This window comes from Hippopotamus amphibius, chromosome 1 (genome assembly GCF_030028045.1).
Source record: "Hippopotamus amphibius kiboko isolate mHipAmp2 chromosome 1, mHipAmp2.hap2, whole genome shotgun sequence".
Taxonomy (NCBI): domain Eukaryota; kingdom Metazoa; phylum Chordata; class Mammalia; order Artiodactyla; family Hippopotamidae; genus Hippopotamus; species Hippopotamus amphibius.
Window position 1 is genome coordinate 81952616 of NC_080186.1, and position 15181 is coordinate 81967796.

General features: G+C 40.3%; 2 protein-coding genes across 10 annotated transcripts in view; one reads left to right on the forward strand and one right to left on the reverse strand.

Annotated features, from left to right (window-relative positions):
* Window positions 1–5702: 5702 nt before the first annotated feature.
* LOC130830435 (heat shock protein HSP 90-alpha-like) lies at window positions 5703–6830 on the reverse strand (the record flags this gene model as incomplete). The annotated part of the gene is made up of 1 exon (XM_057697677.1): window positions 5703–6830. A coding segment is annotated over one exon (789 nt), but the record flags the coding sequence as incomplete, so codon positions are not given.
* Window positions 6831–10584: 3754 nt separating this feature from the next.
* FNBP1L (formin binding protein 1 like) overlaps window positions 10585–15181 on the forward strand; it is a 139701-nt gene continuing 135104 nt past the window's right edge. For 2 of the 9 annotated variants that reach the window (XM_057717811.1, XM_057717815.1), the window contains exon 1: window positions 10600–10861. In XM_057717811.1, coding sequence (XP_057573794.1) covers window positions 10838–10861 — 24 coding nt within the window. In that variant the 5' untranslated portion in view covers window positions 10600–10837. Of the gene's footprint in view, window positions 10862–15181 lie in introns of all 9 variants that reach the window. The other 7 variants (XM_057717807.1, XM_057717861.1, XM_057717879.1 and 4 more) reach the window with 6 other exon arrangements.

The window sequence follows — 15181 nt, forward strand, 5'->3', positions numbered from 1 at the left end:
TAGAAAATTTCGATCCACTGGAAGCTATTCCAACTAATTCTCTCTAGAATGTCCTGTACTAGAGATGATCTAGGTTATGATTATAGGACCAGGCTTTTCAGGCTAAAGCCAGACACTCAAGAGTTTAACCAGAAATAGCTGTTGGCTTATTTCGAAATACGTGGCTTTACCTTGCTGTTTTATCTAATGAGATAAAACTGTATTATACAATAAAGTGACCACAAAAATAAAAAATGTCTTGAATTTACATATAGTAGATTATTTTACTTTCAAAGAACTTAAAATATCTAAGGTCTGAGCTATTTTGATCCTTAAAATGAGCATTAAAATCTTAGCTAATTGGGTTTGGACAAGGATGAAGAGAACCAGCCTAGAGGTAAGTTTTTTGTTTTTTTTTTTTTAGTGTCATTGACTTACAACATCGTATTAGTTTCAGGTGTACAACATAATAATTTGACATTTGTATACATTGAGAAATGATCACCACAATAAGTCTAGTTAGAGATAACTTTTTATTATTGATTATATAAATCAACTTTATTATCAACAAAAGTAATATTAAGCATTGACTTAATATTACTTGATTAAGCATAGGTAGCATAAAATCCTGACATGGAGGATGCAAAATTGTGATATGTGACTTTTAAAGTAAATCAATAACATTAATAATAATAGTAGATATCAAATGACAAAGACTTACAAATGTTAGACTCCTAGTATGAAGACAGTAGCAACAAGGATTACCATAATGGGTATGATTGTCACATAGGAAATGAAGAAAAAGTTATAATCCGGTTAGATCCTGAGTATTCCAAATACAACTGAATGGACTCAGTAAAATTAAATTTTATTATCCCGTTTTGGAATTGTTCTCACGCAGTAGCTAATGGTATATTTTCATTTCCTTCACTGTTATTCTACATAGGATTCAGATAGTGGTGTGCGGATATTTAGTAATTCTCCAAGGAAAAAAACGACCCTGATTTATACTATTTGTCCATTTCCATGGTGTAAAGCAATGGTCCCCAACCTTTTTGGCATCAGGGACTGCTTTCCTGGAAGACAATTTTTCCACGGACCAGGGGAGTGGTGTGGGGCGGGATGGTTTTAGGATGATTCAAGCGCATTACATTTATTGTGCACTTTATTTCTATTATTATTACATTGTAATATATAATGAACTAATTATACAACTCACCATAATGCAGAATCAGTGGGAGCCCTGAGCTTGTTTTCCTGCAGCTAGATGCTCCTATCTGGGTGTGATGGGCGATAGTGACACCCAAAGTGTGTTGCTTATGTCCAGTCTACTCCGTAATCATGTTTTGGTTGCTATCACTGCAGAAAATCCTGCTTCACAAAGATAGGGTGTTGGAAATGGAAGCAGGCTTTTCAGTGCTTTTGTGGCAATCTCAGGATATTCTGCCTTGACTTTAATCTAGAACGTATGGAGATTTGAAGTTGTCTCAAACATAAACTTTTAAGGCCACCGTCATTTGCGATCTCAAGCAGCTGATCTAGCACAAAGTCGATTCACCTGGCTTATTCACAAATGGGTGGTGGATCCATTCCTTCCCAGTTTGGGGGTCTTTTGTGGTTGGGGAGTGATGCTCAAACTCTTTTGAAAGCTGAGATAGGTGATCATGCACCAGCTGGGAGAAAGAAGGCCCTGGCTCAGTCTCTTTCAAAGTCTCTGCTAATGTTTGAAACGTCAAAAATCCCAATGTTCACTCGTCACCCCCATAATTCCAATTTGACTTTGAAGGCAGCCACTTTATCTGCCACCTTGAACACAGTTGTCATTCTTCCCTGAAGTGACAGGTTGATTTTGTTGAACAGGTTGAATATGTCCCACAAGTAAGCAGACTTTGCGACCCATTCTGTGTCAGTGAAATGTGTGGCCAGTGGTGACTATTTTTCTAAAAGAAATCTCTGGAGTGGCTCTTGTAACTCAGAAACTCTGGTCAGTGGTTTCCCTTTAGAAAGCCATCTCACTTCTGTGTGAAAGAGAAGACACATGTGCTCTGTGTCCATCTCTGTGTACAGAGCTGTACAAACAGATGTGAGTTAAGGGCATATACTTTAATGTGGTTGATAATTTTAATCACATCCTGCAAAATGTTAAGTTCAGGTGACATTTTTTGGCTAGCCAGCATTTCCCTATGACACAGTGCATAGACACATTCAGAAGTGACCTCTTTGACCCGAGTAGTGAAACCAGAAAGCCATCCAGTCATGGTAGCCGCTCCATCCATGCATATAATTCATGCATATACCAACACAAAATGACCAATTCAGTTTTCCTGATATGTAATCATTTAAAGACTTGAATAGTTCTGCAGCTGTGGTGATGGTTGGCAACAAAAGTGTACATAGCACATCCTCATGCACATCCTCCTGAAAAATATATCACACAAAAACAAGCATTGCTGCTTTGTTGTTAACATCAGTAGGCTTGCTAACCTGGATTGTGTACCACGGTGACTCATTAATCTTCTCTAACAATTGTGCCTCAATATCCTGTGCTATTTTATCAGTTCATCTCGTTATGGTGCTGGCTGACAGAGGAACATGTGCCACCTTTGAACTGCAGCCTCTCCTAAAAGTTAATGACAAATGTCCTTAGCAGGAGGCAGGATCAACTCTTTACCAATAGAAAAGGACCTCTTAGCTTTAGCAATGCAGTTAGCCTAAGAATGATGCTCTCAGTGAAGACACGTTTGATGAAGTTGTGGCCTTCAATAATTGCTTCTGTTCTTTGTGTTCATGTTTTTTTCTTTTGAAAAATTCCAAAGGCTTGTTTTTCAATGCAGGGTGCTTGGTATCCATGTGGCAAAGCAGTTTTCAAGCTTTCATGGCTTCATTGGATAGCCGGTTGCCACATGTTATACAAACCGGGCTTGGAGAATGTGAATCACTTATTGCAATGAACCCTAATTTAAGTAGGACTCTAGGTATCTTCTTTTAAATGCAGCTTTGTTTTTGCTGGCAGTCTTAGAGTCTTCTGCTGTCTCATCATTGGGTCCTCCCCCCTTTTCAAAGAAGCTATCCAGTGACATTTGTTTTTTACTCATTTTGGCTAGGGTTAACTTGTAGGCTTACCAAAACTGTGACTGAGATAAGTGTGCAGTACGGGAAATAGGTGCGGACAGAAGTAAATAATGGGCAGGCCACGTGCAGACTAAAGTAAGTGTCAGATTCTGACTTAAAGCCTGCCACCAGATGCAGCTTAATTGTTGCTTGCTACTCACTGATAGGGTTTTGATGTGAGTCTGCAAGTGATTGATTTACTATGGTCTCTGTGCAGTCAAACCTCTCTGCTAATGGTAATCTGTATTTGCAGCTTCTCCCCAGTGCAAGCATCACTGCCTCAGCTCCACCTCAGATCATCAGGCATAGATTCTCATAAGGAGCACACAACCTAGATCCCTTGCATATGCAGTTCACAGCAGGGTTCGAGCTCCTATGAGAATCTAATGCTGCTGCTGATCTGATAAGAGGCGGAGCTCAGGTGGTAATGCAAGCAATGGGGAGCAGGTGTAAATACAGATGACTGCTTGCTTGCCCGCTGCTCTCCTCCTGCTGTGCGGCCCGGTTCCTAACAGGCCATGGACCTCTGTGGCCCAGGGGTTGGGGAGTCCTGGTGTAAACACTCTCACCGTGACAGATGCTAATCTAACATTTTTAACAACCTGTTTGCAAAATTCCTCAAAACTTAACAAGTGGCTCTTATGAGCCTATAAAAGCTGGTTGTATTTCTATAAGTGCATATAATACACCTAATTAGATTTCATAAAAAGAAAATAGAGAACTAGGTGTTCTTTTTGTTAGCTGACTTGCATATCTTAAAATTTTGTCAACACGTGCCTCCCTCCCGCCCCAAAACAACCCTACAACAACAACAGCAAAAAAAGGAATTCTTTAAGAATTTAATTAGTGGAAATTTTGAATGGGTTTGTGAAGGTTTAATAATCACCTGAAGAAATCTGTTACTTTTGTTCCACCAGGTCTCCTGGCTGTAAGGAGAATTTAACTTAAATTCCTAAATGCTTTTAGAGTTACACAGGTCTATAATGAACAGTGGGAAAGAACCAATCATCACAGAAAACTAGAAATCAGTTACCCCTTTAAGCAAATCTATTCCATTTGATTTATGTGGAATTTTCTTTTACTTTTTGCCATTTCATTAGAGCAGTTATACAAAATGCTTTAACTGGATTCAATAATGAAGAGCAGAATCCCCCCAAAGACAAAATATTAGATGGTTTTCTTTCCTTCTCTTCAGTGAGCCACCTTAAACTATGCTCTTGGCGTTTTGAATTTCTTCCTATTCTTGGTTAGGAAAACTGTTAGTGAAGAAAGTAGTGACGAGTGTTAACTAGCCGGTACCATTCTTCATTTGGCTGTGTGGATCAGTATTCTAGTATGATCACATTTCTGGTGTGGTGTTCCAACTGAAGCATTAAAACAGAGGTGGCAAGTACACTGCCTTGATATTCTTCCTAAAGGTAATTTTAGCTTGATTGTTCTGGCCATTCTATGTAGGTAATAATTCTATTTATGGACACTGCCTCTATAGTTTTAGTTTTAAGACATAGTTTTAAGATATTTGAATGATAAGAAAGGAATTACTATTGTTTATGCTACAGATTGTTTTCCTTTTAATGGTGGAAATTGTGTATGATTGGTAACCATTTATGGACAGGACATTGATGCACACTTGCACAGAAAAGTTCTCTATGCTCCAAATATTAAGTTGGTCTAAAGCTTTATTTTTTCTTTGGAAACACTTTTCAAAAAAGTGTTTAAGACATTGCTAACCTTATTCATGGAATAAACTTTTTCCAAAAATTTAATTTTAACAAAAGATTGATTTATGGTTGGAGGTTAATACATTTGAACTAGTAAATTATCCTATATTCTAGAATGTAGTAGTGAACAGCTGTGTTTCACAATTTGACTTAAGGAAATTCATGCTGAGAATTTTTTTATTGAGGTATAGTTGATGTGTAACATTATATAAGTTTCAGCTGTACAACATTGTGATTCACAACATTCCATTTATGATTATTATAAATATTGGCTATATTTTCTGTGCTGTACTGTATATCCTTGTAGCTTGTTTATTTAATACATAGTAGGTTTTACCTATTAATCCCCTACCCCTATCTTGCTCCTCCTCCTTTTCCTCTCTCCACTTGTAACCACTAGTTTGTTTTCTATATATTTGTCTGGTTTTTGTTGTTGTTGTTGTTGTTGTTATATTCACTAGGTTGTTTTATTTTTTAGATCCCACATATAAGTGATATAACAGAATTTGTCTCTCTCTGTCAGACTTCTTTCTTTCTTTTTTTTTTTAATTAATCTGTATTTGTTACAACTTTTAAAGCAGAATGTGACTTGAACACTACGTTTCCATTCACAAAACTTGCTTCGAGTTACTTTTCAAACAGCTTCACAACATGCCTAGGCAGGCTTATAAATTTGCTACTCTAAAACAATACTTTTCTTTGGAAAACAAGTCCTATATATGGACAGTGACTCCCATCAAGTTGGTTCGCCTTAACATACTAATTTCTAGAGGCCTGGAACATGCAGCCGGTAACTACAGGAGAAGGAAGGTTTAAAAAGTAAATCCCAGAAAATCAAAGTTGCTTTAACAAGTATTTTTCTTTTAAACATCAAGGTATATACTTCAGAACACTTCAGTGACAAAAGATTTGGTCTACTAAAGAATCCACTTCATAGCTAAACACTTCAGAACACGAAGTTAACATAGGTTACATACACCTTACAACAACGCTTCTCCCATCTGTTAAAATAAGCCAACATGAAACTAGAAAAGAAAAACTAGCTCTGCTTTAGGGCCTAAAGGATCACAGTATCACGCTTAGTAGAAAGAAATCTTATCCTCCCCTTAAGTAGTTGTCATGCCATACAGATTTTTAAATGTTAACAAAAATAAAATACTTGAAAACATATTATCAGAGGGAATGGAGACAGAGTGTTGAACACGTAGCCACATAGTCCTCAGGCACAGCTTAGTCGACTTCTTCCATGCGGGACGTGTCGTCATCTCCTTCAAGGGGTGGCATCTCCTCAGTTACAGCAGCACTGCTGTCGTCAGCAGTGGGGTCATCCTCATCAATACCAAGACCAAGTTTGATCATCCTGTAGATCCTGTTGGCGTGTGTCTGGGGATCCTCCAGACTGAAGCCAGAAGACAGGAGAGCTGTCTCGTACAGTAGGATGACCAGATCTTTCACAGACTTGTCGTTCTTGTCAGCCTCTGCCTTCTGCCTCAAGGTCTCGATGATAGAATGGTTGGGGTTTATCTCCAGGTGCTTCTTCGCTGCCATGTAACCCATCGTTGAGTTGTCTCTCAGGGCCTGAGCCTTCATGATTCTTTCCATGTTGGCTGTCCAGCCATATGTACTTGTGACGATGCAGCATGGGGATGTCACCAACCAGTTTGACACAACCACCTTTTCAACTTTCTTCTCCAAGATGTCCTTCATGATTTTGCAGAGATTTTCAAACTTTGTCTTTTTCTCCTCCTGTTTCTTTTTCTCTTCTTCGTCTTCTGGAAGTTCCAGACCCTCTTTGGTGACTGACACTAAGGTCTTTCCCTCAAACTCCTTCAGCTGTTGCACACAGTACTCATCAATAGGCTCTATCATGTAGATCACTTCCAAGCCATGCTTCCGAAGACGTTCCACAAAGGCTGAGTTAGCCACCTGGTCCTTGGTCTCACCTGATCTTGTCCAGAGCACTGGATGAGTTCGAAATAAGCTCCCGCAGAAAAATTTCTTTATTCGAGTAGAAGGTGTTGATGATCAGCAACATCAACTGGGCGATTTCCGCCTGGAAGGTGAATGTCTCCACCTCCTCCTCCTCCATCGACTGGTCTTGGGTCTGGGTTTCCTCAGGCATCTCGGCTGAAGGACCTCACAGGCTCCGCAGCGACGCAGCACCAGGACGCAGAAGCAACTCTGTCAGACTTATTTCAATTAACATAATACCCTCCAAGGCCATCTGTGTTGTTGCAAATGGAAAAATTTCATTTTTTATGGCTGAGTAGTATTCCATTTTGAAATATTTTATATATATATATAAAGTATATCTGCTATGAACACTGGAGTGCATGTATCTTTTCAAATTAGTGTTTTTGTTTTTTTCTGATACTCACCCAGGAGTGGAATTGCTAGGTGATGTGTTAGTTCTATTTTTAGGTTTTTGAGAAATCTCCATACTATTTTCCACAGTGGCTGCACCAATTTACATTCCCACTAATAGTGTGTGAGGGTTCCCTTTTCTCCACATCCTCACCAACATTTGTTATTTGTGTTGTTTTTGATGATAGCTATTCTGACAGATGTGAGATGATATTACACTATGGTATTAATTTGTATTTCTCTGATGATTAACAATGTTGAGCACCTTTTCATGTGCCTGTTGGCCATCTGTATGCTTTCATGCCAGAAAGATTTGAAGCTGAAAAGAGCATTAGCTAAATGTTTATAACATAAAGAGTTATAAAAAGGACTTATATTTGAATTGATACATAATAAAAATATGCAAAAGAAAATGCAACACTTCAGTGGCTTATCATGGAGCAGAGTTCAAATATATGCCTGAAGATAAAATGCAATAAATGAAAGTTATTTTTCACAGTTAGTAAAAAGACAGTGTAATAATTTTTTAAATTGCTAATAAGCTTGTATAATTTGAGCTCCTTCAAGTTTACTTGGTAGAGTGGCTCTACTGTAAAAATATATAGAGAAAATAATATTATTTCCTGGATTCCTTCTTAGTGTTATTTACCTTATAAAATATGTAATTTGAAACAGAAACTAGGTGGCAATGGATTGCCAAAATAGGTCAAGTAGCAAAAAGATACAAGATAATTGGTTTGACAGAATTTTATCACTTGATGCAAAATATGATTTGGGGGTAGTATCTGGAATATATTAATAATAGATTGCTTAATAAGATTAATAAGAGATGTTTTCAAAATGCTAAAAGTTGTTTTACCTTTTTTAGAGACAAAAGTGATGCATTTAAATTGCTCACAAAATACCTTGTCACGGGTTCATAAAGAATAAATCTTACATACAAAAATAATTTAGTACCCAATGTATTCCGATTACATCACAAATCAACAGCCTTATCAACTACCATGTCTGATAATATATATTTGTGTATGTCACTATATATGTGTGTGTAAAATACCTCTGGATGTTTTTTAGCTAAAATTCCCCTATACTATTTTAGAGATATGTTATGAAAAGGAACACTCTGAAATCTGATTGATCTTTATTATTTTTGTAACAAAATATAACACAAAACATTTACTCTTTTGTTGTGATAGTTCCCATTTTTTAATAATTTTTGCTTAAAGAGTCTGTTGAAGTAAGGAAAACAAGTACCATATGCTAACACAGATATACGGAATCTAGAAAAATGGTACTAGTGGCAGGGTAGGAATAGAGATGCAGATGTAGAGAACAGACTTGAGGACACTGAAGGGGAGGAGAAGCTAGGACATAGTGAGAGAGTAGCATTGACATATACACACTACCAAATGTAAAACAGATGGTAGTTGGAAGCTACTACAGAGCACAGGGGAGATCAGCTTGATACTTTGTGAAGACCTAAAGGGGTGGGATAGGGAGGTTGGGAGGGAGGCTCAAGAGGGAGGCTATATGGGCATATATGTATACATGTGGCTGACTCACTTTGTTGTACCGCAGAAACTGACACAATACTGTAAAGCAATTATACTCCAATAAAGATTAAAAAAAGTCTGTTGAAGTAAATAGTGAATTTTAATATCATGAAAGAATTTAAGTTAAAATTTAAATTAAATTAAGTTTAAATTAAGTTAATTAATTTAAAAGGGTTAAATAATTATTTGGGGATTATTAATTTAAGTTGGTTATATCAATTATATTTAAATTTTATGATAATGTAGACTAACAATTTTTTTCTGAATTTGATGCCCCCAAATCTAACTTTTTGAAGAGAAATTAATTGCTCTAAGTGTGGAGTCCTGCTAAGAAATTTTGGAAGAAGAAAAATGCTCATCTAGGAGATAAGACTATGTTCAGTTGGGAACTGTGTAAACAGTACACAGTGAGGATAATCTTTATTGTGAATGGTAGATTATTTTACTTTTAAAGGGAAAGCACATACCTTTTTTTTAAAGGGAGAGGAGAGGTGGATAGTAGTGTTAGGCGACATAAATAACCTTGAAGCAAATAGAAAAATGTTGGAAAGAGAAAGTGTTTAGTCAATGCTTAACAGCCTTTTCAATGCATGGCACACTTCAGCATTTAAATATTGGCCATAAACCTCTTGGAAGAGGTATTTGTATGCTCGAGGTATGCTCGAGCTGGACTCAGAGAACTGCAGCAAACAATTTAGCAAGAGTGGAGGCTGGACGGTCAGTAGGGCTCAGGATATTTGCCTCAACCCTAAGGAAGTACAGCTAGGCAGGGACAAGGATTAAAGCGGAAGAGACTGGGCACCTGAGCAGGCCCTGTAATAGGGGAGGAGTTCAAATGCTGACTAGCCGGTTGGGCAAACTTGAGACACTCAGCTGTCAAGACACACTGAGGAGTACTCTACTACTAGTGACTGGATTGAACTGTGTGTGTGTGTGTGTGTGTGTGTGTGTGTGTGTGTGTGTGTGTGTGTGTGTAGGAGACAAGCAATTAATGCTCAAGCATACGTTAGGGAGTTGCTAAGCGTACTTGATGTCTAATAGCAACAAGTCAAACTTGCTGACAGCAGTTAATGATTACTCAGAAAGGCCGGGAAGTAACTCCACAGAGAAAAAAGGAAATGGTGGCCCTGCATCCCAGGTTCCGATATTCTAAGTGAGCGATACCTGAAGTTCGAAATAGGCTCTCTGCACTACGTGTTAGGAATCTGCCTCCCATCCAACCCCCCACGCACGAGGTGCCCATTCCATAAAAGGGGCACGCTCACTTCCCCTTTCCTGCCAGTGATAGCTCGGGTCACATTCGTCCCTGCCTTGCATCTCCTGTCATGGCAACATTACCAAATGAATGCTGAGAGATCTGCCTCTTTTTGTGATTTCCTGACAGAACTTATAAAATTAAAATGTTTTGTTAAAAGCAGAATCAGGGGCACGTTGCATTCACATCTGACGCTTTACACGTTTCAGTGATTCCCAAGATCACCTTAACCACTGACTTTTTCTCTTGTAAATAAAATACAGCTCTCCACAATCGAAACCCAAGGCTTTGGATGAGGCTTCCTTGTCTGGGTTTCTACTAAGTAGAGGAGCCAAGAGGCAGGAAGGAGTTGTCTCATTTAAGGGGGCTCTGGGCAGAGAAGGGCTGTGGGCGACTTTTCTTTCTCTCCCTTTCCTTTTTGGAGACGGATATTCGAGTGGCAGCGGCGGTGGGATAGTGCCAGTTCGCAGGTAGGGGAAGCAAGAGACTGGGCGCCAAAGAACAGCCGAGCTGATGGTGGACCCTTCCGCGAGCCGACCCTTCCAGCCTCAGCCGGGAGAGCGCGGGTCCGCCCCGATCCCAGGGTGCATCGCGCCCCGCCCCCTCCCCTCTCCGCGTCCCGCCTTCCCTCAGCCGGGGCCCCCTCCCTGCCGGCTCTGGGAGGCGGGGACGCGTCGTCGTCGGCGGCTTCTCCAGTCGCGTCTTTCTCACTCACTGGGGAACCCGGCGGTGGCGGCACCTTCGGAGGCTGAGCAGCCAAGCCGCGAGCCCGCCAGTGGGAGGTCGGACAGACTGCAGAGCCGACGGACGGACAGCGGGGCAGCCAGACGGCCTGAGTGGCTTCGAGTTCCGCCATGAGCTGGGGCACGGAGCTGTGGGTGAGTCGAGGAGAGGGGCGCCCCGCGCAGACCCCGGCCCCGGAGGGGCTTGCGCTGGGCAGGCGCCGCTGATCGTCGGCGGCCAGAGCGCGTCGCGCCGTCCCCGGCAGTGGCGCTGGCGGAGGGTGGGGGTCCCGCTCCTCTTTGTGTGCAGACCCCTCTTCCCTCTCGGCCGGGACTGGAGAGTCTGCTGGTCTGCGCCCCTGCCCTTGGCGCGGCGGTGGAGCTGAGGGCAGCGGCTTGGACGGCTGGGGGAGCGGCCCGCGGGCTGCCGCGTCCGCCGCCATCCTCTCCCGTCCCCTCTCCCTCCTCCGCCTTCGCTTCCCGGACGCCTGGCTCGGTGCCGGGCCGCGCTTCTCTGCCTTTGTATCTCCCCTCCCGGAGGCGGGGGAGGGGGCCCATTGTCCCGAAGGGGCGCTGTTCGCGGGCGGGGAGGGGGCTCGCCGCAGCTCCCCTCCCCGGCAAGGGTCCCGGGGGCGAGGGCGTCGCCGGGCTGGGGCGACGCGGGGAGCCGCGAGGCCCCGCCCGCCGCCCTCGCCCCAGGTAGGGGGAGCGGGGCGGCTTTGTTCGGAGCCCGGCCTCCGGCCAGCCAGGCCCAGCCCACACACCCATTTCCCTCCCCTTGTCTCCGTGCTCTGACTGGAGTAGCTTCGGGGACTCCGGCTGGGCCACCTCTGGCTGCTACCTTGGGGCGGGGGGGGGGGGGGGTTGACTTTTGGGATCTGAATTAAATTGAGTGATCGATGGGGAAGCCAATTTTGCCAAAATGAGCGTAAGGCTTTCCGATTGCTTTACTTCCCCTTCCGTCGTTTTTTATTCTCACTCCTTCTCCCGCTTTTCTTTCTCTTTCTTCCTTGCCGTTCTTGGGCTCTGAACGCCCCAGACAATGCCCAGTGTCTGGCCAGGTGCGGGTGGACTGTAATAGGTCGGAGAATTTGCTCGCGACGCCTACACGGAAGGGTGGAGGTGTGGAGGGCAGTGATTTCTCAGGTGCTGCCGATGGACCGGGAGCGTGGGGGCGCTGTGCCTGATTTCAGCCACTCCCCTTTTTATCCCACCTGTGCATGTTTTCTGTGCCTTTTGTTAACCAGGATCTCGTGAAATCACTGCAGGGAAAGAGGAGAAAGAACTTTTTTGTTTCCAGGCGTACAGTTAGGGTGGCAGTGAAGGCAGATCGGTTGATTGAAGGGCAGTGTTTTATTTTTCACATTTTACTCACAGATTGTAATCTTAGAGTTGAAAGAGACTTTAGAGTTCATCTAGTTGAGCCGCTCCTTAGCCAGCTCAGGAATCTGCAACATTCTGGACAGGTGTTTGCCCAGTCTGTAAACACACCACCCAAGAGAAAATACCTAGGAGCCTCTGCGTTACGTTCTTAGATAGCGTTAATTATTCTTGTATTGGGGAGGATTGTATAGTAAATTGTGATCTTTAATGTTTTACCTTGGTTAGATTCTCAGGCATTATTGATCTCTTCCCTTTGATTTAGTACATTCTATGATTGATTATAGTGTGTCCTAATTAAAGGAGATGGATATATTTCAGTTTCCATTTTTATAATTAGAAAATATTTTAATTTTTACATATTTGTATGATCCATGTTTCAGAGGGAGCAAAAATACAAGCAGAATACTTTTGAAAAGTATAAATAATAAAACAGTGGAGGAATATTATTTAGATTTAACTCTTAATTTAGACTGGAAAAAAATTGCTTTATCACTGCAGAAAAGCAGTTTTAAGGAGGAACAAAATATTTTAGTGAAGACTAAAATGTGACTTTTAAACTTTTAAAAAACATTTAATTTAAGAATGTAGTATAATCAGAAACAATTACCTGTCTCCTGTAGTTTGGTTATTTACATTCAGTATTTGAGTAGTTTTTCAACAATTTAAAAAGATAAACTATAGAAGAGATGGGAACTTCTGTTCTAACTAAAAATTGTTTGGTGTCCTTTGGAAATTATGAAAAATTTTAAAATTAATTTTTCTTGTAAAATTTAATATATTCACATGCTTTAAGGTTTTTTTTAGTGGTTTGAGGATTTGAGGGACACTTATTAGGAATTAAATAATGTGGTATCAACTAATATCACCTGGATGCTTACACCTTAAATAGGTAAAAGTTGGTGTAGAGGACTATTATTGGGACCAGAAGAGACCTTAGAAAAATTTGACTAGATTTCCTGCTTTTTACTAATCTCAGTTTCGAATAAGGATGTTGTGCTTCCAGTAGATTGTAACAAACACCTGAACTGTGCTCTTGCCATTGAGGAATTTGGGAAAATTCTCTTGAAAATTTGAATTTAGAGACTCGTTCTTATTTTCATGTGTAGGATCACATTACTGTCCCAAAGTTAAACCTTATTGAGAACATGTTGCTACAAAAAAAAATTATGATAAATGTAGTTATGGACTCAAACTTAAGTTTATTTCTTATAACATTCATTGATGTTTATTGCTATCTTAGGTGTTATGTTAAACTTGAGAATAAAGTAATAACATTAAAAACACTAATACTCTGGGGGACAGAACTAATTTTGGTTGTGTCAGACTTGTTTGTGTAGTTGTGAGGGGTATGAATTAACTGGTAATAAACTTCAACTATGCTTTAAGGGATTTCTTGTGTTCTGAATGACATTTAAGTAAGGTAGTGAATGTATGCTAGACACTCAGTTCTGGATTCTGTGTTCTGGGTAACATCATGCAAAGAGATGACAGCATCTTCATTTCTTCAGGATGCAATGTTTATTGTGTTTTCTTTATTACCATAGGAAGAACGGTTGCATCAGGAAGTCTAAATATGAATTAATGATTTTGCAAGGCATGGATTTTGTAATTATTAGCTCTTTTTACAAATAAGGAAATTAGAGATTGGAGAAGGTTTGTGTTTAGTAAGTTTTATTTATTAGGAGATAGCCTTTTGATTTTTTGAGGAGCCAGTTAGAATTCAGTGGGGAAAAAAAATCAGTGTATGTACAGATTGTGAGTGTATTTATAGATAGGAAAAAAAATGGCTGAGCGCATCACATTCAAATCATGATTTATTAAAAAATTGTCCCCCTCACCCCCGCTGGGAAATGAGGGGACTAGTCTGGAAATTAGGAAGTAGGTTCAAATGTCTGACCTAATTTATAGGGATGTATAAACCTTTTTCATGCCTTAGTTGCCTGGTCTATGATTTTTGGCCCTTAGTTTTGAGAGTGTATAATTTAAAAGCCTTTGTTATTTTCATCATAATTTTAGCTAGTGCATTTGACAAAGCTCATGATATCTTTTTGGAAGAAATTGAAAAATGTGCATTGGATGATAGATTCAGTGGATTCTTTATTTTACACTCCTAGTCTTTAATGTAGTGCTTCTTATCTTTATTCTCTTTGTATAGCACTTCTATTTTAACTTAAATTGTAGATGTACTACACTTTTGAGTCCTTGAATGTAGCGACTGGGTTAATCTTTTTGTTTTCACTAATAACAGTGCCTGTTGCTGATTATACATGTTTTGCCCAATTGAATTAATAGTTCATTGCATTACCCAGAGTATTGATTACTGATTAATAATTGCATCCTTGAGGAGGTTTTTATGGTTCTGAAGGCCTTTGTAGGCCTCTAAAGGTAGGTCTTGTGAGTTTACCTGATAGCCTGATGATGTGATTGCCAAAATAGCTGGTGAAGTGGTAACTCAGCTTACCATGGTGATCATTTTGAAATATTTAGAAATATCGAATCACTGTGTTTTGTAACAGGAACTAACATAAGTGTTGTAGGTCAGTTATACTTCAAAAACAAGCTCATAGCGAGATTAGATTTGCTGTTGGGGTGGGGAGGGGGGAGGAGGGAATAGGATGAAGGCAGTCCAAAGGTATAAACTTTCAGTTGTAAGTAGGTACTAGGGATGTAATGTACAATGTGGTAAATATAATTAACACTGATGTATGTTATATATGAAGGTTGTTGAGAGTAAATCCTGAGTTCTCATCCCAAAGGAAAAAAAAATGCTTTTAGTTATTTAATTTTGTATCTGTGTGAAGTTGATGGATATTTACTGCACTTATTGTGGTAAGCATTTTATGTTGCATGTAAGTCAAATCATTATGCTGTACCTTAAACTTATACAGTGCTGCATGTCAATTGCATCTCAATAAAATTGGAAGGGGGGGGACCCAAAATAGCTGCTGAAATCTTAGGCCACATACAGATTTTTCTAGAACAAAGGAATTTGGTCCCATTGTAGTCTGTAGTGGTTAGACCAAATCTTAGTTTTACTTAAGATTTTTTTTGGAAGGTGCTTATCTAGTGGAGGTTGACAAAGAGAACTTCCTA